Source organism: Branchiostoma lanceolatum, chromosome 4, assembly GCF_035083965.1.
Source record: "Branchiostoma lanceolatum isolate klBraLanc5 chromosome 4, klBraLanc5.hap2, whole genome shotgun sequence".
Taxonomy (NCBI): Eukaryota; Metazoa; Chordata; class Leptocardii; order Amphioxiformes; family Branchiostomatidae; genus Branchiostoma; species Branchiostoma lanceolatum.
In genome coordinates this window covers 23,586,700-23,612,338 of record NC_089725.1, presented here as the reverse complement: position 1 = coordinate 23,612,338, position 25,639 = coordinate 23,586,700, and the positions used below count along the sequence as shown (strand labels likewise).

Sequence of the window (25,639 nt, the reverse complement as noted above, 5' to 3'; positions counted from 1 at the left end):
CACAACCAAAGCGCTTTCTAGTCATGTACTGCTACTGCCTAAGTGTCCACTCAAGATTTTCAAGAAGGTTTCCCTTTGGAGTAGTTATGGTGTTTTCAGCTAGTGTTTGTAGCTTTCAAGTGGTCATTCTGCTATTACTTGCAGTGAATAGCAGAGAGTAAAGGTTGTCCAATACTCAGTACATTCATACAATTATTAAGATTCAACATGATAGTTGCTTGCTTTCGATTGAGGATGCTAGTTGAGGTTACTAGTAACATCAACTATCCCAGGTCTACATTTTAAAAAATGGTGTTATAGAGTCGTTCTCAAAAATATCTTAAACCTGGATATCTGAAGTGTGCATACCTCAAGGATAACTGATGCTGCGTTAGCAAACCTCTTTGAATTCACCGTTTTCTTAGAATGTGGCAGTCTTAGGGTGTCAGTCGGAATTATAAGAATTGATGTTACATTGATTTATATATTATCCGAGCTTCCTCTGATGTTTGAAACTTTCCATTCAACTTTTGAGCTGTTGTTGCTTTACATATCTCTCTCAACAGGTGAAGGAGATAGTGGCTACTCAGACCAAGGAGTTCTCTGAGCTGGTGTCCAAGTGCTCTAAGGAGGAGCATGAGGTGAAGGAAGGACACTTCAAGCAGCAGTGCGAGGTGCTGAAGCAGCTGATGAAGGTGGCGCATGAGCAGCAGACCAAACAGATCACCGACATCCACGGGAAGTATGTGTTGGAAACTATGTGCTATTATATCCTGAGCAATGTTCTTATTATGTTCTTATTTTTTCTAAATGTAAAATGAATAAATTTGAATTATTTTAACACATTCTTTTTGCCTGGTTTGGGTGTTTTATCTTCTTTGTGATTTATAGGTTCCTAGGTAGGGCCCGCAAAGTTAGAGTATACATGCAACACAGACAGTTGTGGTTGGTAGAATGAAGGTATGTTGATAGCTATAATAAAAGTTATGGCTATTATGAATGTTATGGCTGTATTCCTTGACTCTAGGCAAGGCAAGGATCTGAAAGGAAGCCAGGCCAAACAGTCCATGGAGGAAAGTAAGGCCATCGCACAGGACAAGAAGATCAAGAACAAGGCTGAGAGGGAGAGGTGGGTAACTGTTGAAGGACCTTTGCTTGTTCTTAAGAATAAGTAAAGTTCAAATAAGATATTATTATACCTTAATGTATGACATTAACCTTGACCATAAAGCAACAGTAGTATATTTGCTAATGATTTTGACAAGAAAGCATTGCTAGTATCTCAAAGACCTTGATATGCATTTTACTTTCCAGGAGGATCCGTGAGCTGAACAGCAACAACATGAAGAAATTCCTGGAGGAGAGAAAGAGGGTAAGAATATTGCATCTATCAGTATGTTTTTACTGCAAAATGTGTAGAAGTCTTTTGAAGTGACAGAATTTGCCCTGATACATCATGATGTCGCAATTGTATCCACAGCTTGCAATGAAACAGGCGAGGGAGAAGGAGAACCTGGAGAAACAGCAGGGTGAACAGCTGGAGGAGCTGGATAAAGAGATGGACAAGGTGAGGAATGGAACAAGTAGATTATAGGTTACATACATTGTTTCACTTGATTTAGAATGTAATTTGAGACGTGTCTTTTGAGAACGTAAACTTTGACATCAGATTGACCTGCATTTCATCTGCCGCACAGTCAAATAATCAGTATCCAAAGTCCTGAATTTTTTTCAAGCATCATATTCATACATGGCACAGACATATAAAGATGAGGGACCATTGGACTGTTGAAACATTTTTGGACGTGTTTGAAGCTTTAAGTCTGAAGAAAATCATGTAGCACTGTGAAATCACTGCACTCAGTGATAAGTGCTAGGTTGAAGTCGACATCTAGTTATGACTAAGTCTTGTTTTTGGTGATGTTTTAAAAAGTGTGTTCTTTTTGCAGTGGAGGGAATCCCAGGAGAAGGAGAAAGTGGAGGACAAACTGGCCCAGAAGCCCACAGCTGCAGTCTGATCTTCTTGATATATCAAACATCCATCTATCAGATTCTGGTACAGTCTGTCAACAATGGGGGACATCCAACTGTTTCAGCAGAACATGCAGTTTGGGGAACAATGTGCTGAAGTCCTTTCACAATCCTGTTCTTCATCTGAATTTGACAAACCAACTTCTAGGCCCCCACTTACTGTTATCAGATACTTTTAGCAGAGAGTGAAATTAATGAAGATGTATGACTTTTGTGTAAAGGTTTTGTGGACTAGAAAATATCCTCCTACTTTATCTTTCCTTTATCTTTATTTCAGTTGAACCATTGTCGTCTTTTATTTTATTTTTGTTTTCTTGCCTGCCTGTACAAACTTTTTAAAGTTAATATTTTCTTACTGTTGTGTCATTTCATTTCATTTTATTTCATTCCAGTCTTATTTTATTTTATTTCAATACCAACTTCTATTTTTCACCATGGCTTTTTAGGCATTATTTCACTCTTGATGTACAAAATTTGTTTTGTTTTTATTTCAGTTTAAATGGTTTGCATAAGTGCACTGCTTCTCATACATGATTAGAATATATGCTTTACGATCTGTGAGTTGTAAGGACATTACTTATTCACAGTTTGATGACCAGTTGTAGTCATTTAATGAAGATGTATGACTTTTGTGTAAAGGTTTTGTTGACTAGAAAATATCCTCCTACTTTTTTCCTTTCCTTTATTTTTATTTCCATCATCTTCAATTTTCTGGTGGTCTGGCTCTGGAGAACCAGACATTTGAATGTACATAACTGCAACAAATGCAAGAACACTCAATTATCTTGTGGGATACCAGAAATGCCTTTTGTCAGAAAAAGTGCAGAGGGTGTTTTCATGAATGTGTCTGAAGATGATGGAAATGAAATAACATTGCTTCAGACTCTTTGGGAAAGCTATAGGATGGACTGTTTGACATTGTGATGCAAAATAGAAATGTCCCATTTCCCACCAATCCTGTGTCAATTGACATTCCTATTCCTTACCAGAATGCAAAGTGTTCCGAGGAAATTTGTAGACATAATGTGAGTGTGAGAGACAGCATTCATACATGTGTGTTTAAGCTCTAGATTGAGGTCTGTAACGGGAAATAATGCAACATCCTGCCTCAGAGTTAGGATTATTAAGATACTTACAACAGTCACAGAATGGATGTTTTAGAGACTATTACAAATCAGGACAACAAAGTGCAATTCCATTGTAGTTGTGTGTATGTGTAGGTGAGAGAGATTGAGTGTGTGCATATGTTATCTTTTACCTTGAATACACAATATGGGGTTAGTCACCTATCTGGTAGCTTCATGACTGTGATGCTTTCTTTCTGTAGCACTGTTGTAGCACATGTAATACCACAATAGATTCTTCATTTCTTCTGTTCATTCTAACTAGTGATTCTCATCTCGTGAGAATTTTGTTACCGATATAGACTGTCTAGCTTGCAGTACCATTACTGCTAGAAGCCAGTAGTTCCTGTGTGATACTTCGAAGTGATAGCTATGAATAGTATGATATCAATTATTAATACTTGTGTAATTATAACTTAATTTAATTATACTGACCAGTATCTGCTGCTGTGTGTAGGTGCAATAACTAAACAGGAATCTTATACCTCAAATTCTGTAGTGGACAATTAAAACAATCTGTAACCAAGGGTGTGGAATGTATCATTGAAATTTTGATGATATTGACCATAATTTGAACTTAGACCATGGATTTTATCCCCACAAAGTTTGTGGAAGTTTAAAAAAAAAATTTACGCTAAATTGTGGATTGGAAGACAAATTTTCTCTGGTTTCAATGAAAGCTTTCCGCACCCTTGTTGCAATAATAGGTTGAATTTTGTCGCACGGTGAGAACCTAATGTAATAGTGTGCAATAATTTATGGTCAGTAAGGAACTAAATGTTAGGATTTCGCGTTAATTAGGTGTGCCAAGTGTGATATGGTGGTGATCAGAATGAGTCAGAATTGCTTAAGATGAGCTTCACGGCCAAGAATAGAAGTGTTTGTACTTGTACTGTTTGTATAGTGCAACATGTATTTGTACTAGTTTTGCAGACTTATTTGTATATACTTGTACATGAGACTTTGAACTACTTGTTAGAATTACAATGTTAATGTCATTATTGCAAGACGTGCTGACAAGGAAAGTAGGAATGACGTGTTCCTGTTTTTTTTACCACATATTCAAGATTTAGGCAAGCAATTATGTACTTAGCTGCAAAGACATCTAAAACATTTGCAAGCACAACTTACTGTAGTAGCAGTAGTACATTGATACATGTTATTGGCTGTACATTGTGTATGTTAATCTGCAGTGAATGAAATATGACTTACATGTTGGTCAGTAATTGGAAAAGGATTGCAGAGATAAACAACTAAGAATCCAAACTTGTAGAAAACTAGGAACATCTGTCCAAAGCACCAAGTTTGCATGTACATGTGTGTTGGTGTCTGCAGAATGCTTGCACTCAGAATAGCATTGTCACTTTCTTTCTCTGCAAGTCATGCAGTAGGTATACCATTCCTATCTATCCAAGCTGATTGGGCCAAAACCAGCTTCTGAATTGATGGCTACCTCTATTTGGTAGGTTTTTTTTAAACCAATGTTTTGTTTTAGATTATACAAGGACCATTTGCTCCAATGGCCAGATTTACATTCCTTTTATTTTGATGGGCCAAAGGGTTAGGTTGAAGATTCATAAAACTTGGGGGTGGTACAGAAGAAATGTTAATATGATGAGGTCATAATTGAATGGCATGGCCTTCAGGGGACAAGGCAGAAATGTGCTTGTGAGGGGAGGGTATATGTTCTATGGTACTGCTGTTGTAAAACATGCAGACAGTTGCAGACCAATGATGAATTCTTGAAAACAATTACAAGACTATTGGTAAGGTCAGTCATATGTTTTGGCCCAGTATAAGTAAGCATTAATTAATCAGCCCATAGGACCAGAGGCCTTTGCAGTGGCTGGCACCAGCTTTATAAAGGGCTAGCATTGCTGCAGTTACTATTATTCCTGTCTGTCAGTACACATATCATGTAAATAACAGTATTAAGATATATAAAGGTTACAACAGCCTAATGTGGAAAACTTGTACGTGCTAACACACTTCCATGTGATGCTACTGATGTAGCCTATTCTATTACAAACTTCACCATATCACAGTTCCTTGCAGTAAGAAACTATGAAGATTTGCTAAGTCCTGGAGATTATTACAGTGAATATTACGGTGTAGTATTGTCTATGGAAGCAAGAAATGTGGCTTAATACATGATGTTAACACATGATGGTTTGGCTTTGAATAGAGCCATAGTGGATACCAGGTGATCCCAGTAGTATGTGGTATACAAGAGGATGTAAACTTGCTGCATTCCACTATTTGCTGTATGCCATTTGAATTAAAGTGCAGTCATGATTAAATAAAACTTGATGGTCATGTCTGCTTATTTGTCAGGAATGGCTGGATTTGACAACACTAGTGTTTTGGGGTTTTGCAGGTGAGGATAGTGAACACAACAAAGGAAACTGGTCTCTTAATAATCAACATCAGCAAAACAATAATTCCGCCTTATATTAGAAACCTACATTTCAATTGGTTCAACTTAATCCTAGTCACTTGATAAGATTGAGGCTGAATTTGTTATTAGATTTGACAGCTTGTTATTCTATAAAATGACATTCAACCAACCAGGGATCCAATGGAGTAGACTGTACACAGATTCAAAATGACACTTAAGTTTCAACATACATGTAACTCTTTTATCTTGAGGTGTCTATGCATGGCACCTAGGGATAATCCCCTATACTTTGTAGGGATGTGTGAATTGCCCTGTTCCCAGCCCACTGACCCAGTTACACAATGTTTATAGACTGTTGGAACAAATGATGAATCTATGTTGCAACAGTTTAGAAACTAATACAAATAACGTGTTCAATGCTGGAAATTTGTTTAACATGTTGGAACACAGCAGAAAATATTTAGAACACCAAATAAATGTTGGAAATTGTTCTAAACATTTACTTATCTGACATAGATTGTTACAAAGGTTTTGAAAATGCAACAAAAGGCAACAAACACCTACTCGGTAATGTGGAATTGGCTCTATACATCGAAAATATTTCCATAGAAACAATAAGGAAACATGCTGAGTCATGTTCGACAAGCCATGAGAGAGGAAACGACCATCACATAAGGGTTGTTTTGACCAGGTGACATTTTTGAAAAAAGTGGTCATGGATTTTTTTCATGGACCCCACACTGATGTTGACATTCTAGGGCTGGCAAACGGTTATGTGGCAATCCTTGAAAATGGGAAACTGATGAATGCTTCAAATTTAACTTGCTCCATTATCACATCTTACTCCATCTAAGACAGGACATGTACATGTTGTAAAACACAGGTGGCAGTTCAGAACTGCTGGAAAAATCTTTAATGAAAATCCCTCGGATTTGACACAAATATTGCTACGTAAGTAATACGTATTGAAATTAGCAAAGAACAAAGTCTATTTTTATTGCAGTGACTTTGGCTGCTCTTACCATTCAAATTTGCAGTAGCTAAGAACTACTGGTACAAACACAGTCCTCTTTCAAGTGCAAGTTATGATGCTAAGATAACTTTAATATTGCATGCTTCCAGCATTCTATGCAAAGTTAGGCAATATTTTTCCATGCCTTGAGTAAATGGTGAACAATTGTCCCAGTACTGTGTTAAAAGCTAGTCCAACTGACTGAACAACAAAACTAACTCTTATTAAAGTGTATTTCAAGTTACACAGAGAAAGACAACTGGTAATGTTTACAACACATACAGTCAAAGTTGATCTAAGACGACCATCGGCTCAAAATTACCAATTTTTTCCCCATAGTCACAAGCATTAGGCAATTTGTCCAGGACATACATTTTGTACATACAATTGCTCTTGGGCAGACTCCTAACCTTGACACAGACATTCATCTCCCTATCTTTAGAATTAGATATATTAAATTATTCATTAAATTCATAACATACAATCCTTTGTTGAAACAATATAGTGTTGATCACTTAAGCTTTTCAATCAAGACCACCATCTCTATACATAGGAATGCTACCATTAAAATACCTGACACTAGCAACCATACATGCTGTACAGTCCCCACACAAAAAACTGCTGTACCAAAAACCATTGCCTATTTCAACTACTAGTAGTACTTGGCAAGAGACTGCATCCGAAGCAATGGTTTTAGAAGCACTACGTATTGTGTACCATGGATACAGATATACATGTACTGTACCAGGGCTCGAAGTTAACTATGTCCCTATGTCCCGGGGCCACCAAAATTTGACCTGGGACAACTCAATAATCAATTCGGGACATATTTGGGACAATCAGGGCTCCTGAGTGCCACTGTGCTCCTCCCTTGTGAAACTGTATACTGGTCCCACCCACTGTTTTTGGTGTGGTACTAGTCTTCTCAAAATCAATCATCATTTATCACTCAGCATAGTGAAAGGAAAGCCTGTCCCAGCTAGGCTGTGGCACATGTCTGCTCCCCTGACAGGGGGTCAGCAGAGGGATGGTCACACCTCATTTACTTGATTAAGGTTGGCCCTGCAAGATTTGGTTCGGCCACATGCTAAATCCCTGTCTGCAAGATTAGAAATCAAACATTTTCGGATTTATTCTACCTCCCCAAGAGCCACCGCATCAATGAAGTCTTTAAACTCTGCAGAATTATGCTTTTTCTTTTATAACCTATTAAAATACATTATTTCAGGTTGTTAACAATATTTCTGGTTGTTAACTTTGTTGAAACTTGTGTTTACTACTGAGTGTATATACCTTTGTATGTATTATATTTTTCAAATTTCATGCAATTTTCTATTTTACAATACACAATTTTGTAAAGAACTACAAAAAAATATTCTAACACAGATTGGCTTGGGCTCAGGTCCTGACTTGAGTATAGGTCCAAACCTGAACATGAACCTCTGGAACTGAATGCAGACCCGACACTAAGTTCATATCTTTGGCCCTGGTTGGGACACTTCAGGACACTTTCGGGACAGTTGAAATCCACTTTTGGGACAATGTTGGGACAGTAGGGGAAAAAGTTAATTTCGAGGCCTGTGTACTATCACTTCTGGGCAAAATAGTTCTGACAAAGCACAAGAGTCACTCCAGAAACTCCATGACTTCATCCAGCTCCCTTCTCTTTGCCTCCTTGTGCGCCCATCTTGCCTCCGCCAGCTCCGGGGTAACCTTCCACTTATCGTGGTAGACACGATTACCACAGTCAGGGCACTTCTTCCCACCTTCAAAAGGAGGCGTCTTTAGGTACTTGTTTAGGCAGCCATAGTGAAAGGCATGGCCACAATACACCCGTTCAACATACTTCATGTTTGTACCAACTGTTATCACATCTTTAGGGTCTTCAGGTAGCACTCGCTCTTTACATAGAGGACAGCACTCCTGAGGATACCTCCTGACCGACTTGACCAAGTGTTCCGCTACGACCTTCAGTGAGGGAGACGCCTCAAAGGGTGGATCTTTAGGTTTCCTCCTCAACGGAGGCTCCGTACATTTTCGAGCCATCTCCGTCGCCTGGCCCAAGAAGGTCATCACGAACAGCGCTGGGAAATTACAGGCCTTGTTCTCTATTTCAACGTGATTGGTTGGATATTCATTTGGGACAGTCAAGTGGACGTGCATGAAGTAACCGCCCTGGTTTATTTTCAGTATGATCACTCCTGACTTCTGCTTGGTCTTTATTTCATCGGTGGAGGTCACCAGTTCTTTCTTGATAAAGCTGAGCTCGTCACTGCAGACTGAGAAGGGGTTCTCGTCCAAGAAGGTGCGCAGGAAGGAAACGGTTTGTACGATCTGTTTCTTGCCCAGGATTTTCTTGGCCTCAGCTTCACACACCTTACACAGCCCATCACACAACTTCAGAGACAATGTCTTGCTCTGCAGTTCTATCAGGATGGGCACATCAGGATAGCCCTCTGGGAACTGGAACCTGGCTATCATTTGTTTATACTTGGTCTTCATGATATCCACGGCGACTAGAGCAGGGTGACACTGGATAATCCGTGTGCCTTCGACCTGAGTGGTTAGCTTGTCCCTGATCTCAGAAAGTTCACCCTCAATGAACGACATGGTGGTCACACAAGCACTGCAGACAACTGTGCTCACTTCCTGTTCTTGTGAGTGTAACGAATAGCTGCAGAATGCCCTGATAGATCACGATTAGCCTCTTCTTCTACTCTTCTCCTATCCCTTTAATACAACAACATTTGTGCTAAGGAACTACAACGCCAACCTGTCTACTCTTCCTGACTGCTCTCGACGTGAGGGAGGGCAGGGCACCTCAGTCTCGTTCCCAGGGATTCCGTGGCGTCACTCAGAGAAGTAATACAGGCTGCCCTGGGAACAAGATCTACATTTAGAAGTCTTGAACTCTGACCCTGCTTCAAGAATCTATCAAAAGTAGATAAAATATATTGATTTAATTTCATACTATTCTATTTCAGAATTACTATGTACATGATGTATAAAAGTCAATAGAATTTTTATATTTTCTGAAAATAAAATGATCAACTCGCACGAAAACGAGGCAGAGGTGGAAATCCGCCGCCATTTTGATGAAAATATTTCCGTGGATGGAGGCTGCGGTCTGCGTAGTCACAACTGTACAAGAATTTGGTCACATATTTCCTGAAATTCCGCTGCGTTTGCAGTTCCAGAGGTTAGTGGATGATATGGCAGAATTTGTGTGTTGTTGTCGGGTAGGTACCGTACGTGCATGGGCGATGAAAGTGAAGCTAGGTTGGTGAAAGTTGGCCCGGCTTGTGTCGCATGGCGTGGCCTTGTTGGGCGCCATATCCATTTATGTACTCGCCATTGACCGACAATTGTCTACAAACAAACGGACAATCTACCTATTTACAATTAGGGGCAGAAGACCAGTTGAAGGAGAATATTTATATTACCAGGCCTTTCACATAATTGTTTTCTGAACTGTGGGATAATCGTGGCGGAAGAATTTGCGTTACGGATACAGTGATGTATCGCATGCCTTTGTGTTGGTCTTTACACAGTGCGCCAAATTCTGTCCTGAAATAATTCCATCATAATATTTTGCTCGTGACACTCTAATGCTTACAGTGGAAAAAACGTAAAAAAGGAATAACCATACAACAGTATGAGTTTTCCACAAATTGTCAGCACGCATGTTCCTTTTGTTTCAATAATGTTTGCTGTGTTTTGTTTGTTTTAATTATTCAGCATCTCAGATTCTATGAATTTTGACACACCTTATTTTGCTTCTGGACCATGTACAAATTATGTTGTGCTACAAATTACTACAATGTATGTGCACTAGTGTCTTTGAAACAAAATAATTTATTGCAGCTTTCCAGTTATGACCCCAAAAAAATCTTGGTATTAAAATCAAGCTACAAATTCAACAAAGATTTGTGATTTACTTGTGCTGATTAGATTTTTCTTGAGTTAAATGTGCACTCTTCTTTTCAGGTTACTGGGGAGTGATACAGTGAGTGTTCTTTGCTGAGACTAGAAGGCCTTTTGGCAAGGACCTGACAGGAAAGATGTCATTCCCTCCCCCCATGAACCGTCCTCCCGGCATGGGCATGCCCCCCATGCCTCCTGGTATGCCCCCACCAGCTCATTTTGGAGCATTTAATCCTCTACCTCCAGGTGAGTACCACAGTCTTGTCTAACACCCCACAGGTAAATTATGTGATGCCAGACAGAGTGATTCCTGTTTTAGCTTCCACTTCTCATTTCTAGGTGGAGAGAAGGGAGAAAACGCCCTGAATGCATCACAACACATTGTTTGATACTTACACTTGACTTTGGGGGAATTTTACTTCTTGCTGCAGTAAGAACACCACTGTTGGATTGTCACACATGTACTGCTGAGAACTGGTGGCAACTCCTTTTGAAACAGCTATAACTTAAAGTACAGTCAAACCTGCCTATAGCGGTCACTCAAGGGACTGGCCAAAATCGACCGCTATGGACAGGTGGCCGCTCTATAGAAACGGTATTGATTACGAGCAATAAGTGGCACATGTTTTCTGTACCCACTGAGAAACATTTATTCACATACATGTACAGTCAAACTTGGTCTACCGACCACTTCCACAAGACGACCATCGGCTCAAGATGACTGCTTTCGGTAGGTCCGGATTTTTCCACAAGCAAATTTAGTCCAAGTCGATCCATCGATCCGCCCCCAATCCGGAGCACATGCTACCAAAATGTTGCCAAAGACAACCGTGTCATTTTCAATTGCGCGGCGACATCATTTATCAGCAAATAATTGCGGAATTTCACGGTAAAATCAGCCTGTTTGGGTCGGATTCCTTGCCGGGAGAAAAAATAACAGCTGCAAGATGAGAGGTCATAGGGTCATTGGGATAGTCTACTGTAATGTGGGTGCAGCTGCAATGTGTGAGTTATGATTTTACTCTACATTAAATAGTACAAAATGTAAACTTATTTCCTCAAAGAAGTTCTTTGAATAAAGAGAACAGAATATACAAAGAATGGATGACTTTATAACCTTTTTTTGGAGGATAAAAGGCGTCTGTCTTTTTTTAACAAACTGCTCCCCCATGGTGCTACTAGTGAAGTAACCCAAGTAAACAAAGCGTCCCGCTAGGACCGCTCACCAAGAGGCTCTGTTTAGCGGTTTTGGAAATTCAAAACCAACACCAGGAGCAAATAAAACCATGTACAACATTTTCATGGGTATAACTGCAGCTATAATGACATTTTTTTCTGCGGGGATTTGAAAGAAGGCTCCCGAATCTTGCGGCGACCATGCGCCGTGACCGTTATCGGCAGTGTTTCCAGACCCGCGGGACCGAAAATCGAGTGGCCGCGGCCGCGTTGGACAGGTGACCGTTATAGCCTAATTCTTAATGCTTATGTCAATGGGAAAAATCCAAGGGACCGACAAAAAGTGACCACTATGGGCAGGTGGCCGCTATGCAAAGGTGACCGCTAATACAGGTTTGACTGTATAAGAAATATTACTCCAAGAAACGAAAGTGAAAATTCTTCTGGAGACAAATGTGTGGTGCCGCAGCAAGAAGCTCAGTTGGTCCCATTATGTACAGCATTGTTTGACCTGTGAATGTTGTTACTGCTAATGTCTGGTTGCCGTGTGTCTAACCCACCATTTATCACCTGCGTAGATCAGAGGATGAGGGTCATCCGCCCAGGTGTCACATCTCACGCCATGTTGCCCCTTGCAGGTTCTCCTCACATCGTAACCGCTAGCGGAGCCATCAGACCGATGACTTTACAGGCCATACGCCCAGGTCCGATATTAATCTCATTACTGACATAGAAAGCAAGAGGCTGTGTTCTGACATTATGCACTTGTCTGTGTGAAACTGGACTTGTAATGGGGCGGGATCCAACATGAGAAAGAAGTTGAATTTAAAATTTTGATTATCTAACAGGAACCAATATAGAAAGCAAAGTTTTTTTTTCTCTTACCAAATTCACTCCCTACCTCATATCTGTTTTCCTGCCTCTGCATTCACTATGAGAAGTGCAAAACAGAACCATATGAAATACCGAAAGAAGATAATACATCTCAAAAACCAGCCATCCTTTTCTCTTACATGCTGGCAGTTTGAAACTTCTTTGTTTAGAAATATTGTCCAAGCTAGGATGTTTTTGATTAGCAATGTTGATGTTCAGTACTGTTTGAAATATAGATATACCTCTTGCTGTCTGTGTCAGCTTTATCTACCAGTACAACTGAATTTAGTTTAGAACAAGCCAAGTCCATCTATAATCTGTGAACCACGGTATTACAATTAAGTTACATATGTTAAGATTGGGCAGAAATTGAAATGATAACTTCAACTTCCCGCCCTTCTCCAAAACTTCATTATAGGCAGACAGTCGGAGTCCTTAACATGAGCTACAGTGTATGCCATCGAGAATATTGCCTGTTTACTTGCAGTACATACCTGACATATCTGAAACAAGTGAAAATGTTGCTGAGCACTAGACATTGTAATTTGTATCATCTAGGGCCAAATCATAGGAAAATAGTCACATATCATGGGGCGAGTACAGTAAAAAGACAACATTTTAACAATCTTATTTCTTCTTCTCTTACAGGTCCTCCAATGGTTGCGCCAATGGGCATGGTACATGGAGCAGTAAGTTATCAGTTCCTCTACATATTTCTGAATTGCTAACATATTTGAAACTGATAAAGTACATGTTTATTCATATACCCATGCCTGCTTAAATTGTACACTCATATAAATCCAGTAACTAAGATCAAGCCTCTTGTACTAAGATGTTACTTACTTCCAAAGACCAAGTCTACCTTTGCTTGTGTGGATGTAAAACAACTTAAGTTCAAGTTCAATGGAAAGTACAGTCAATGTAAGACTTCAAACACGTCTAGTGCTTCTTGCACCTTTTTTATTATCTCATCTATCAACTCTCTGTAAGGCTAATATTAAAAGTGAGGTATAACTTGTAGAGAAAGTATGCATTTCTTGATATTTTGTGCATATTTAATATGTTTTTACAGCCCACCCTTCTCCAAAGACCAGCGATGCCTGTTATGCCTGTCAAGCCTGTTCAACAGCCTCAACCTGTAGACAAGAAAGAGGCAGACAAGAAGGAAGAAAAGGCAAAGGTGCATAGATTTGTTGATACATTTGTCATGCAGACACTTCTCCCTGATTGACTGTTGACCTGACAAAAAATACAATAAAGAGATTGGGTAGATTCTTGTGTCAGATGACTTCTTGGTTTTTAAAACATTGCTACTTTCCTCCAGGTTTTGGTACACACACAGACTTTATGCAGCCCTAAAAGTTGTACAAAGTCAGTTTATACGTTTGAAATAGATAGCATAGGTCGTGTAGAAATTAGTGCTGTAGATTGACTGTTTTATTTTTTATCCTCAGGAGTCTGATGGTGAGGAGGAGGAGGGTGAGGCACTGCCTTCCACCACAGTGTTTGTGGGCAACATCACCGACAGAGCCACAGATGTACTCATCAGGCAGATGCTCATGGTGGGTTTGGGGGGATGGAATCATGGAGGCAGGGATCAGATTATTTAGGCTGTGGTCATTGAAATAAATAATTGCACTGTTATAAATGTAAATAAATTGTGAAAGCTGTTCAGCTGAAATGTATTTTTTTGCACTTAGTCTGAAGAGTGCAGAAAACTTACATGTAACTTGTTCAAGTCATTACATGTAATACATGGTGATTTTGATAGTCGTGCTAACCGTCTGCCAACCTTTTTCCTAGAAATGTGGAACAGTCTTGAGCTGGAAGAGAGTCCAAGGGGCCACTGGGAAGCTGCAAGGTACTACCAAATGTGAGAAAAATATTCAATTCTGATTTTCCTTCATTGTTTGTCTTTTGCATGTCTGTTAGTTGTAGCCAAAAATATTGTAGTTGTAGCAGAATGATGTTTTTCTGCATGTGGATAATTGTGCTTTGTATCATCAGAGACCACAGATCTGCCTTTTATAGAAACATTGTGTCTAGACAAAGTGTCATTTGTGACCATTATTGGCTCATGTAGGAGACAGCTTTATTTTGTTACAAACGAAGTGCAACACTAGCTTGCTAGAATACGGCTTGATATGTCCCTTTCAGAGAACATTTATACATGAATAACCTTACTGTTGATTTTGATATGTAATATTCATGTTAATATCAAAATGCACCAAAACTCGGCCTATTATTACAAGGCTGTGATAGACATTGGGTATCCATGCTTGAAGCAAAATGTCATTGTTGTTTAAACTGGCATTGACGATAAGCTTATCAGAGGTTGAAGTTGAGCAAATTACAAGGGTGTGTGTTGCTCTGTGATTTCTCCAGCGTTTGGGTTCTGTGAGTATGCTGAGCCAGAATCCACCCTGAGAGCCCTGCGCCTACTCCACGACTGGCAGCTGGGAGACAAGAAACTGTTGGTGAAGGTGGACGCCAAGACCCGGGCTGTGTTGGATGAGTACATGGGGAAGAAGAAGGATGCAAAGGGAAGCTCAGGGGACAAGGTTGGTTCAAGTTACTGTTCATTGTCCTGCTATACAAACACTGTTCCACTTATTACCACAGATTATATGAATTGAATTGCAACAGTTGACAAGCCTTAAACCTTAGACTCCTGCTTGGTTTCTTCATGTCAAGATAGTTTTTCTATCTTAAATGTTAGAGGGGAAAGTCAATTCTTTTGCCACAAGAGCTTCAGTCTTATATGAGTCGATGTTCCCCTAGATTTAAGTCACCGAGTTGTTAAGATCTGCAAACTAGGAGATGAGCAGTGAACTTCTTATAAGACCGCAGCTCAATGGTATGTTTGGTTGTTTTTCTTCCAGGACTCCGATGAACTTGATGAGGAGACCATAAGACAAGATAACTTTGCAATGGAGCAGCTTGAACAACTGAAGAGAGAGCACAACACAGAGCTGAACACACCTATCCCTGATGACAGACCAAGCAAAGGTGAGCAACAAGTCAAACTATTTCATGGGAGGTCTGGAAAAAGAGTTGAAGAGGATGGACATTTCTGTTGAGGAGTGTTATTTTGTTGTTGAGACTGCTCTACCCATGGCAAAAAAAACACATTCTCATCTTAATGTTTTTGTATGTTTTCAGGGAAGAAGGAAGGCCTCCTTGGAGACAAGCCCAAGGCCAAGCAGAAGAAAGACGACAAAAAAGAAGAGGCAATAGTAAGTTGTTAAATCCTATTTCTGTCAACTTCTGGACTTTTACATTAAGATTGTAGCCATTTCATTGGTATGCATGGAAGGGAAAAGGGCCAGTTAACCATCGGTTGTTGCCATAGATTGCAATTAATAGAGGCAATAAAGGTGTCACCATAACTTAGTTAGTACTGAGTAGCATTCAACAGCGTGGTATTAAATTTCTTTCACAGGCCCTTGATACATTCAATTTTATATGTACTTCACAGAATGTTTACCTATTGATCTATTATTTTTTATTGCTTCCTAGGACGACCTAGAGGACATGGAGGTTGATGAAGAGAAACGTAATCTGATCACCAAAGAGATTCGGAGCTTCCGTGAAGCCCACAAGGTAAGCTATGCTGGATGTATGGGAGAAGAACCAATGTTAATGTGGCATTAGACTAGACTTTTACATGGATGGTATTTCTGTCCTACAAGCTTTGGAACGAAAGGTGACTGTTGGTCTCATAATTTAAGAATCTTTCGCTGATTGTATGTTTTATTTCAGCCTTTCACACAAAATGTTTTCAAACAGAGGTTTAAACGTTTCCATAAGCTGACGTTTTAGTCAGGCAGTATGGCTAACAATGACCTTTCACCCCAGCTGAGGACCAATGACAAGAAGTTCAAAGTTCAACTTTCCTGATGTAATGTTACACTTTCAGGTCACGATTCCCCCTTGTGTGGCCCATACTGTCAGTGATAAAAATTCACAAAACATTGTCACCATGATTGTGTTGTTTGAAAGAAGTGTATCCATGAAGATCATTATCAGTTGGTTATGTGCTCTGCTAGATTCAGAAATTGTTTGACCAAAAAATGTGAAAATAATGTAGAACAATCTGGTAAATTTCAGTGGGCAACAAACAGCATGTGATTGGAACAAAATCATAAAAACATGAGACAAGTAGTGTAGCAAGTGCTGAAGAAATGGGATATTTGGGGATACCAACAAGAAAAGGAATGTTTGTCATTCAGATTCAGCCCTCCCTTCCCTGAAATCGTAGCTGCTAAAACATCATCCAATCAGTAGCTGTCCTTTAACGGACAATGTATTGCTCAACCACACAAATAATAGATGACATTTGGAGACAAAAGCAAGGAGCAGCTCTCTATCTGCCCAAAGTGTATTGCTGTGTTTTGAACAGGAAAAACTGTAAGTATCTTTAAAGTTCTCTACTAAAACTGATATGTTAAGTTGCTGGGTACATGATCCAGAACACAACAGGTATGACTATCCTTCAGTATTTTACCTAATATCATTTGTGTTTAACTATTGGCAATCTTGCCTGTGTGTTGTTCTTTTTTAAAGTGCTCCTCTTGTTTCTAAGTGCCTGCGCCTTCTTTGCCATCAAACTTTTGCACCCATATTTTGTGCGTCTGCCTCACCTTGCTGTCTGACATCTAGCCCACACCTGCATGGCACACGTTTCTGTGAACGTTCTTTTAGTGCACAGTGAAATATCTTTTTGTGTTTGGGGACATGGACACCCAACAAGTATTAAGAGGTATGGGAACTTCTTAGTTTTGTAGAGGACATGTTTTCTTTTGCAGGAAGCAGTGATGATGTCCACTTGTGTGCCAAACAGATCCTTGGTTGTTCACTGCATGTGGAACAAAGTAGTGTTTGTGGCATACCTTTTTCTTCACATATAATTGTTCCATCTTTGGATGCATTAATATGCATTGATAAGAATTGTGTCAACACCAGAATATGGAGGGTCACCCACTGAGTGAAAGTAATAGAAGCTTTGTCTGATGTATATGCAGTGGTTACTACTTGTAACTGTATGTCAGCACTTAATGCTTAAACAGGCACCCATTGTTTGAGGACAACTGGGTATCACTTGTTGTTTGGCCTGTAATATTGCGGTGTGTTGTTGACATGTCTGGACTCTAAACCCTTTCCCACATGCATTTTCTTCCTGACAGGTAGATAGCACAGAACCCTTAGTTGTGACGTAAGATTTGCCTTGTGACGTTTATTGCACATGTGATATTTGTCCGTCAGATTTCTTTCCTGGGCACGCCCCGTGCCTCCTAACCATATTCTTTTCCAAGAAGACCATAATGAAAAGCCGTAGAACGCAGCGTGAGAAGTGGCTGCCCGCAAGCCCCGTGTCCATTACAGCTATGTCAGGTCACGTCCATACCTCAATGTCACTTCTAGTATGCTCTCCATGTTCTGGATTGTTGTCGTCGGTATATCTCCTGTTGAAGTATGTGCAACTTGAACATTGAAGTGGTGCTGTACTGGTACTTGCATTGGACATTCTATAGTGTAAGACAGAACATTTTGCTGACAACATATACTATTGTCTGCTGGGATGTCCCCTAGACCTGTCTATCAGTAAAGCTGGAAAATTCATTTGCAAGGTTCAGTGCAGATGCTTTCCAGTAGAAACTTATGAAACTGTACTCAAAAGTAACCATTGCCAGTTCACTGGACAGGTAATTTGATTACTGGGGGACATCTCAGTTGTGAAGGTGGTAAATAACAGTCTTTTTGCAAAAGCTTTTTTATCCTTAATAACCTTACATCACTTTGCCAACACTACAACTAGCTGGAGCTGTTTAGAATCATGCTCCAAGTAAAAAGAAGCCTAACTGTCGCGAAAGTAAATTGTTGTGCAGTTCCATTTTTGATCTTAGAACTCCTCATTTTACTATGAAAAACTTTACATGGCTGTGAAAATGATATAAGGCAAAAAAAAGCCTTACAGCCATGACTTTTTTTCCTCCAAAATTATTGATTGATTTGAAACTTATTGGCAGATCAACATCCTTCGAATTGTAAAAGAGCCAATATGAATTTTCGCTGCCTAGATTGAAATGATTCTTGCATAGCTACTTTGCCCTTTGTGTTTGATGTGCAGTCTTCACTAGCTCAGCATCTTTTTGTAGTGATGTCTCCTCATAGGTATTGCTGTGATTATCCATATCAGTATGTCGTGATTATTGTCAACAGCTCTCAAAGAAAGCATGAGATGCACAAATATCCTCAATGCAAAAAAAATTCTGTCCCCAGAAGAATTATGCTGTTATATAAAACCACTTGTTTGATGGTCAGATTTGCTATTTGTATTGGAGAGCTGCATATTTGTGTTGGGCAATATTCTTGTCTGGCTTCATGTGTGTGAAATTGAGACAACGTCTAATCCATCTTTCTCTGTTGTCTAACCTGCTCACTTGCAGAACGATGAAGAAAAGGAGAAAGAAAGAGACAAAGAGCGGAAGGAGAGGGAGAGAGAGCGAGAGAAAGAACGGGAGCGCCGAGAGAGGGAACGGGAGAAGGAGAGGGAGCGGGAAAGAGAAAGGGAGAGGGAAGAGGAACGCCGCCGGAAAGAGCGAGAGCGCGAGCGTGAAAAGGAGCGAGAAAGAGAGAGGTACTTCATAAACAGGAGGGAAAGGGAGAGGGAAAGGTACTTACTGATCCCAGCTCTATAAGGCTGTGTGTCTTGCAGATGCAGCATGGAGAGTTGTGATTGGTCAACTGTCAGGACTGAAGAAGGCATTATAATGCTGATGTTGTGTTTGCCTCCCTGTTAGGTAGATTGGGTACTTGTCAATGTAACTATGTGGTAAAGCATCTACCAGCACAGGAGTTTCTGTGGGATATTCAGACTTAAAAGGTGAAGCAGTGGAATTTTGCAAGCTTGGAAATTGTTGTATTACCCAATGTCACTGGCAAGTGCATACTGTTGATTGGTAGCTTCTTAGTAGGGAATGAGGTTTGACTTGTTGCACTGAAGAGTCAACTGATTGATTTGATATATAATTTTTTTATATACAACCAATTACTATTCTGTTAGTATTTTGTTAGTATTATTATTGTCTGATTAGTTATTGTTATTATTTACTACTATAATTATATTATGAATTGTTAGATTTATGTTATTTTTGTTAATTTAGATGGGGGAAGACTTTGTATAAGCCACTATGGCTTTTTTTCTTCCCCGGCACATGTTTTTGTTTTGTTCTATTATGTAAAATTGATTTTAATATGTGCGAATAAACCAAACCAAACCAAACCAAGAGTACAAAGTTGATGCACAAACCAGTGATGACTCTACTTGTATCGAGTATGCTCCAGCATGTGTGGTGGTTATCCAGAGCTGAGGTTTGTGAGCACTGGATTGCTTGTACCAGCCGTCGCTGCTGTGTGGAATAGATACAGATGGTTGAATAATGTCTTGTAAGGAATTTGCTCATGAAGAAAAGACTCTAAACGTTATACTCTGTGCATTATTGATAAAAACCGTACAGTTTAGTTTGAACACTAACATTGTTCTTATGTTACTAATCATTATCTTTGTTTCACCTTTATGCCTAACAGTAGTGGCCGCAGGGAACGCGAGAGAATGGACCGCGAAAGGGAGTATGACAGAGAGCGACGTGAGCGGGACCGCGAAAAGGAACGGGAGGAAGAGGAAGAAGCATACGAGAGGCGTAAACTGGAGAGAAAGCTGAGGGAGAAAGAGCTGGCCTATCAAGAGGTATTCACTCAGTACCTGATTGTTGTTTTCCAGGACATCCCTCAATCATCAATTTGAATATTAATTTGTTTCCAGTTTCATAATAAAGCTAAGAATTTGGCCCATCCGTATCTTGACTCTGTTAAATCATTTCTCCTTTGTAGCGACTGAAAGCCTGGGAGACGCGTGAGAGACGGAAAACTCGGGAGTACGACAAGGAAAACGAGAGAGAAGAAGACAGGAAGAAAGAAATGGTAACTAGGTTCTTTGTGTGTTGTTGTTCAAGACTTTTCATACTTACAAGTTAAAGTGGAATGGACCTTGAAGGTAAATCCTTTTGTGGTCCTTCATACTGAATATGTCCCTGCAGCTTACAGTGTCTTTTTTTTTTCAGATCAAAGAAGCCAAGCGTCTAAAGGAATTCCTGGAGGACTATGATGACGAGAGAGACGACCCCAAATACTACAAGTAAGCTTTGCTTGATTACGACTTAAATATCATACTGTAAATGCTCGCCGTGGTTTTATGTTTGCGGTTTTCGCGGTATGCTCTTCACAGCAAACTTAAAACCACTGCAAACTTTTTTGCCCACCTACCCCCTTGTCTACTATTGTCTCAAACGCGGACTTAAAACCACCGCAAGCACTCCATTTTCTCCCTACCGCGAAGTAAAAACCATGCTAACTTAATGCATTGAGCTTCTTTCAACCTTCATCAGTGGTCAAATTACTGTTCCAAGTCTTAGAAAAAGTGATAGGAACTCTAGCTGTTTAGAGGACATGTACTTTTGGATGCTGCAACCTTTTTTTCACTACAAGCCACTCTGCAAAGCTTTCCCTCTGCATGGTCCATGCTAAGCAAGCACTTTTGACATTACAGATACATGTATCGTGGCCATGGTCTGCTCGAACAGAGAGCAGTATGGAGTGATAATTTTGTGAGGTATTTTGCAAGTCAAACATTATTGGTGCTGTTTTAATGGGCTTGTGTGATGTTATAACTACAATCATATGTAGGTTGAAAAAAAAGGACCAGCACCTACTATACTCCAACATGACTTTTTTTAACCCTTCATTAGGGGCAGTGCTTTACAGAAGAGATTAAAAGAGAGACAGAAAGAGATTGAGCTGGATGAGATGGACAGAAGGAAAGAGAAAGAGGAGATTGAAGAAATCCGACGACGCCTAATGGAAGAAGGACACCCTGACCCACAGGCAGAAGTTGAAAGAGTAAGTACTTTTTAGGGAGACTTTTAAGAATAGATTATAAAAATTTCCATTTTTAGACAGAACGAACACTTCTCAATAGATCAATAGAATATCTGCTCGCCTGAGTATGATAACTACGGTAATCCCTGCTGTTATTTCAGTTGGAAAGGGAGACAGAAAAGCATAAAGAGCCGCAGCTGAAAACTGAACTTCCAGAGCCGTCACCTCGAGAGACCAAACCTCACCTGGAACCAACACTCAAACCAGCATTCCCGCCCATACAGGTAGGAGACTCATCCTGTAGGCCAGTTTTGTGTTGGTTTCAATATCTTAAATCTGTACCTAAATTAGAAGGATTCTTTGTCAGTTTGGAGTGTCATATCACATCATCTATTTTACATTGAATCTGACATTACTTCACAGGTAAATACATGTACTAGTTAAGTGCTACTTAGAAATAAGCGTCGTGTTCCTCAATTTAGAATGGTTGTCGCAAATGATAGTGTGATGGCTCAATACTCTATATAAACTGCTAGAACCCTGTTACTGTAAACCCCAACTATCAAAGGAAGAGGCCGCCTGCCCTGAAGACAAGTTGTCTTTATTTCCCCTCCAGGTGAAGGCAGCTCCTTCCGTGTCGTCCCAGGACTCCCCTGATTGTGCCTCAGGAGGGGAGTCTCCAGCCGGGATCATCTTCCCCTCCGCCCCCAAACCCGACTCTCCACCGGATGAGTCCTCTCAGGACAGCTTCGCACCAGTCCAGGGACCAGAACCCCCTCCCGCTAACCAGAAACCTAAGATCGGATTCGGTCTGAAGTTTGGTAGGTGTTTTTGTGTGGGATATTCAGACTTCAAAGATAGATAAGTAGGGCTTAAGCAAACTTGAACATTCTTTTACTCCGCCCAATCTCCCTGGCCAGTGCATAACGTTATCATGAGCTTCTTAGTAGGGAATGAGGTTGCGACTTGACCTTGTTGCACATTAAGTATTGAGTAGTACACGTACAAACCAGTGATGACTCTACTTATATCTAGTATGCTCCAGCAGGTGTGGTGGTTATCCAGAGCTGAGGTTTGTGACTGAGTACTAGATTGCTTGTACCAGTCATCTTGCTGCTGTGTGGAATAGTCAAAAATTGTACTTTCCTTTTGCTTACATTTCTTTTCTTACAAAACACTAATACCAAATCACGACTACTTTCTGATAACTTCACAGTGATGGACCTTGCATTTTTATACTCATCTTGTTGTGCTCTGTGTAGAAATACTCCTAAAATTTCACCCTTCTGTGTTGCTCCAGTTGCAGCTCCAGCCACCACCAGCAGCCCTGCTCAGGCCCCGCCCAAGAGGAAGATCCCCATTGGCCAGGTCTTCAGCAACGACGACGAGGACGGTACGGATGACGGGCCCAAGAAGCGGAAGCTCATCCCCATTGAGTACACTGAGGAGGAGAAGATGGCGGTGAGCCACGTGCCGACCGCCATGTCCTCCACAGAGGAGAAGAGGAAGAGCATCAAGAACCTGATCGAGAAGATCCCCACGGCTAAGGATGAGCTGTTCGCCTACAGCCTGGACTGGTCGCAGGTCGATCAGGTCAGTGTTTGGGTTCAGTCTTAAAAAGTGTTTCTTTTGTATCCTAGTTTTGATGTGAAAAACCGTTCAGGAACCGTTCAGTAGTACATTTGAAAAGAATATTTGTCTTGTCCCTTAGTAGAAAGGTCACCCCAAAAACTGAAAATAAAACCACGCAAATATTTCAAGATTAGCAGAAACATAAATTGCTGGACTTCTGCCTATAGGCTTGTAATCTGTAAGTAACAATTCTTGTCCGGCAGGGACTGATGGAGAAAAGAGTCAAGCCCTGGATCAACAAGAAGATTGTAGAATACATCGGAGAGGAGGAGCCCACGCTTACAGAGTTCATCTGTCAAAAGGTACAGCTACTTAGCTGGGATTTAGAGGGCTTGTGGAAAATTGTTTGATCCTGTTATATTTGTTAAGTAATTGAGGAAAGTCACAACTAGGTGCAAGGAACAACATCTGATGATCAGGTGTATTCACAATTTCACAACTAATATTTATTCTTGTAAGACAGTTAAAAAAGCAGTGCACTAATTGGACTGTTTCTCCCTACAGGTGATGGCACATAGTGTACCCAAAAGCATTCTGGAAGATGTTGCAATGGTAAGTGTTCTACTTTTTACTTGTTTTAGCTTTCATACAGACGGTTACTTTTTGTTGTGGAAGTGGACATTGTTAAGTTTGAACCCTGCTTTTTTGTCAATTTCTTTGACAATGTATTGTAAAAATTTGCAGACAAAAGCAGAACATCAAACATTTTACAGATTTAGTACCTTCAACTCCTGTATGTCATACCTTTTTGGTATATCATTTCAGAGATTTGGAAATGATCTTTTTATCCTGTTGCCCTGCAGGTTTTGGATGAAGAGGCTGAAGTTTTTGTCGTCAAAATGTGGAGGCTACTCATCTACGAGACAGAAGCAAAGAAGCATGGCCTAGTGAAGTAGTCGTGACAAGACAGGGTAGAATATTTTAGAATCTGACCTGTAAATATAATGATACAATTGGTTACATTTACTTTTCCAATGCTTGTAGACTAACTCTGATTGGCATGTAAAATAGCCTTACTCCCTACTCTTTGCTTTTATTGTGGGAAAAATGTCATGTATGTAGAAAGGACAGAAGTTCAAAATTTGCCATTGGTATGGGGCATAGAGGCATATACAGAGAACACATGTGTCATTTTGGACTACAAATGAGTTTTAGAATAGTTGTTGAAAAAACTGCCTATACTTGTCAGCCAGTCAAAACTAGGCTCAGCCGCCATCCTGACCTGACTGCTCATTACCAAATAGGTACCTGCATCTCTGGGACTTGCCCACAACAATTTGGGAAGGGTAAAACTGACTGTTGGATAGTGGTGGTAAAATTTGACAATTTAGAATTTGTGCATCCATTCATGATTGTAAGATGACGGTTATCAAACAATACTCGGGAACATTCAGATGTAAGAGTGACGAAAGCTGTGTACAAGGTTCGTTTCATGTCCCTGTAATATAATGATGGCCTTTCTAATGAGAAATCCTGAGATTAAAAAGCATGTCTGCAGCAGTACCATGCACAGGTGACAGGGGACCCTGCCTGCCCATTGTTCATGTACACATCCCAGATAACGGAGACCCTAACAACGGTCTGTCCTTTTAAACTGTTTTATTTTTCATAAGAGTCAAGTCTGGAAATGAGAAGTTTGCTGTTTTCTGTGAAGCAAATGCTGTAGTAGAAATTAGGTAACGCAAGTAATACAGTGCACTAGTGCAGCCCTCATCTATGGCATATTGAGACATTAGGGTGTCAAGTTGTTTCTAAGGATGGCATCCTCTTAGGTCATACATGTTAGAACAAACAGAAATAATTAAAAGGTTGCAATAAAAGTTTACAGACCCTGCGCAACACATTTCAGAGGGTCAGGGTTTCTTCTCTTCAGCACGATAACTGATCAGAAAGCAATGTGGAAGTGGAAGCCGTCAGTAGAAATGGCCTTAGACACCCTTACAACTCCAAGCATCTCCACAACCAAGGTACTCTGTGCTGGTTATGCTAACAGTAAGGATGCTTCCACTATGTGGAGCAGGATGAAATGTAAAGAGGAGGAATCCAGGATTAAACTCTGCAGTTTGTACCCATGTGTCACTTTTTTTGTGTGTATTATTTTTGTTGAAAACAGTAGCATGAAGGTTGTCTGTAGCTGTCCTGTAAGGTTCAACAGTTGGGAAGACAATAGGGTGAAACAAGTATTTAAAAACTTGTATCTGTATCCAGTAATCGTCAAAGTCACAAACACTTGTCCATCTAGACCTTTTAGTTTGCCCACACTAGACACAACAATCCCATTCTGTGGGTAACATCCCCACATCTAATTTGAAAGAGTACTAGTATTGGAAAAAAGACTTTGCCAATGAAGGATTTCAATTTTCAAGAATCAAACTGAATCGTGTAGCAATTAGCATGTCATATTGTACTGTACCTAAAGAGTTTTATAAGCTAAAGGTCAGTTTACATCAGTTGTTTCCTGTAAATCTTATAATATTCAATGCCATACAACAAAATGTGATTCTGAGATGGGCCAAACATTTGCAGTTCATTCAGCCAGACCAAATTGAAGTT

At 40.1% G+C, this 25,639-nt stretch overlaps 3 protein-coding genes across 9 annotated transcripts in view; 2 read left to right on the top strand and 1 right to left on the bottom strand.

The window, feature by feature from the left end:
- LOC136433498 (1-phosphatidylinositol 4,5-bisphosphate phosphodiesterase beta-4-like) overlaps nt 1-5,439 on the top strand; it is a 58,815-nt gene extending 53,376 nt beyond the window's left edge. For 2 of the 3 annotated variants that reach the window (XM_066425777.1, XM_066425775.1), the window contains exons 32-36: nt 546-721; nt 1,007-1,108; nt 1,294-1,351; nt 1,460-1,546; nt 1,929-5,439. In XM_066425777.1, the coding sequence (XP_066281874.1) occupies nt 546-721; nt 1,007-1,108; nt 1,294-1,351; nt 1,460-1,546; nt 1,929-1,997 (492 nt within the window). In that variant the 3' untranslated portion in view covers nt 1,998-5,439. The remainder of the gene's footprint in view (nt 1-545; nt 722-1,006; nt 1,109-1,293; nt 1,352-1,459; nt 1,547-1,928) is intronic. The other variant, XM_066425776.1, reaches the window with a different exon arrangement.
- A 2,209-nt stretch (nt 5,440-7,648) lies between these two features.
- On the bottom strand, nt 7,649-9,421 carry LOC136433502 (uncharacterized). Its single transcript, XM_066425787.1, has one exon. It carries the CDS (start codon nt 9,152-9,154, stop codon nt 8,171-8,173), a length of 984 nt encoding a protein of 327 aa, XP_066281884.1. The 5' UTR covers nt 9,155-9,421; the 3' UTR covers nt 7,649-8,170.
- A 194-nt stretch (nt 9,422-9,615) lies between these two features.
- Nucleotides 9,616-25,154, top strand: LOC136433499 (RNA-binding protein 25-like). Of its 5 annotated transcripts, none has more exons than XM_066425781.1 (23): nt 9,616-9,743; nt 10,532-10,714; nt 12,283-12,348; nt 13,166-13,206; nt 13,590-13,697; nt 13,972-14,079; nt 14,321-14,390; nt 14,903-15,078; nt 15,400-15,526; nt 15,680-15,753; nt 16,037-16,120; nt 18,967-19,158; nt 20,100-20,267; nt 20,411-20,500; nt 20,641-20,714; nt 21,126-21,188; nt 21,325-21,475; nt 21,616-21,738; nt 22,071-22,275; nt 22,755-23,047; nt 23,290-23,388; nt 23,591-23,638; nt 23,890-25,154. In XM_066425781.1, exons 2-23 carry the CDS (start codon nt 10,606-10,608, stop codon nt 23,980-23,982), a joined length of 2,562 nt encoding a protein of 853 aa, XP_066281878.1. In that variant the 5' UTR covers nt 9,616-9,743; nt 10,532-10,605; the 3' UTR covers nt 23,983-25,154. The 5 variants fall into 5 exon arrangements, with proteins under 5 accessions (XP_066281878.1, XP_066281876.1, XP_066281875.1 ...); XM_066425779.1 differs by having other exon boundaries at nt 12,223-12,348; nt 18,967-19,157; nt 20,108-20,267; XM_066425778.1 differs by having other exon boundaries at nt 12,223-12,348.
- Nucleotides 25,155-25,639: the final 485 nt, after the last annotated feature.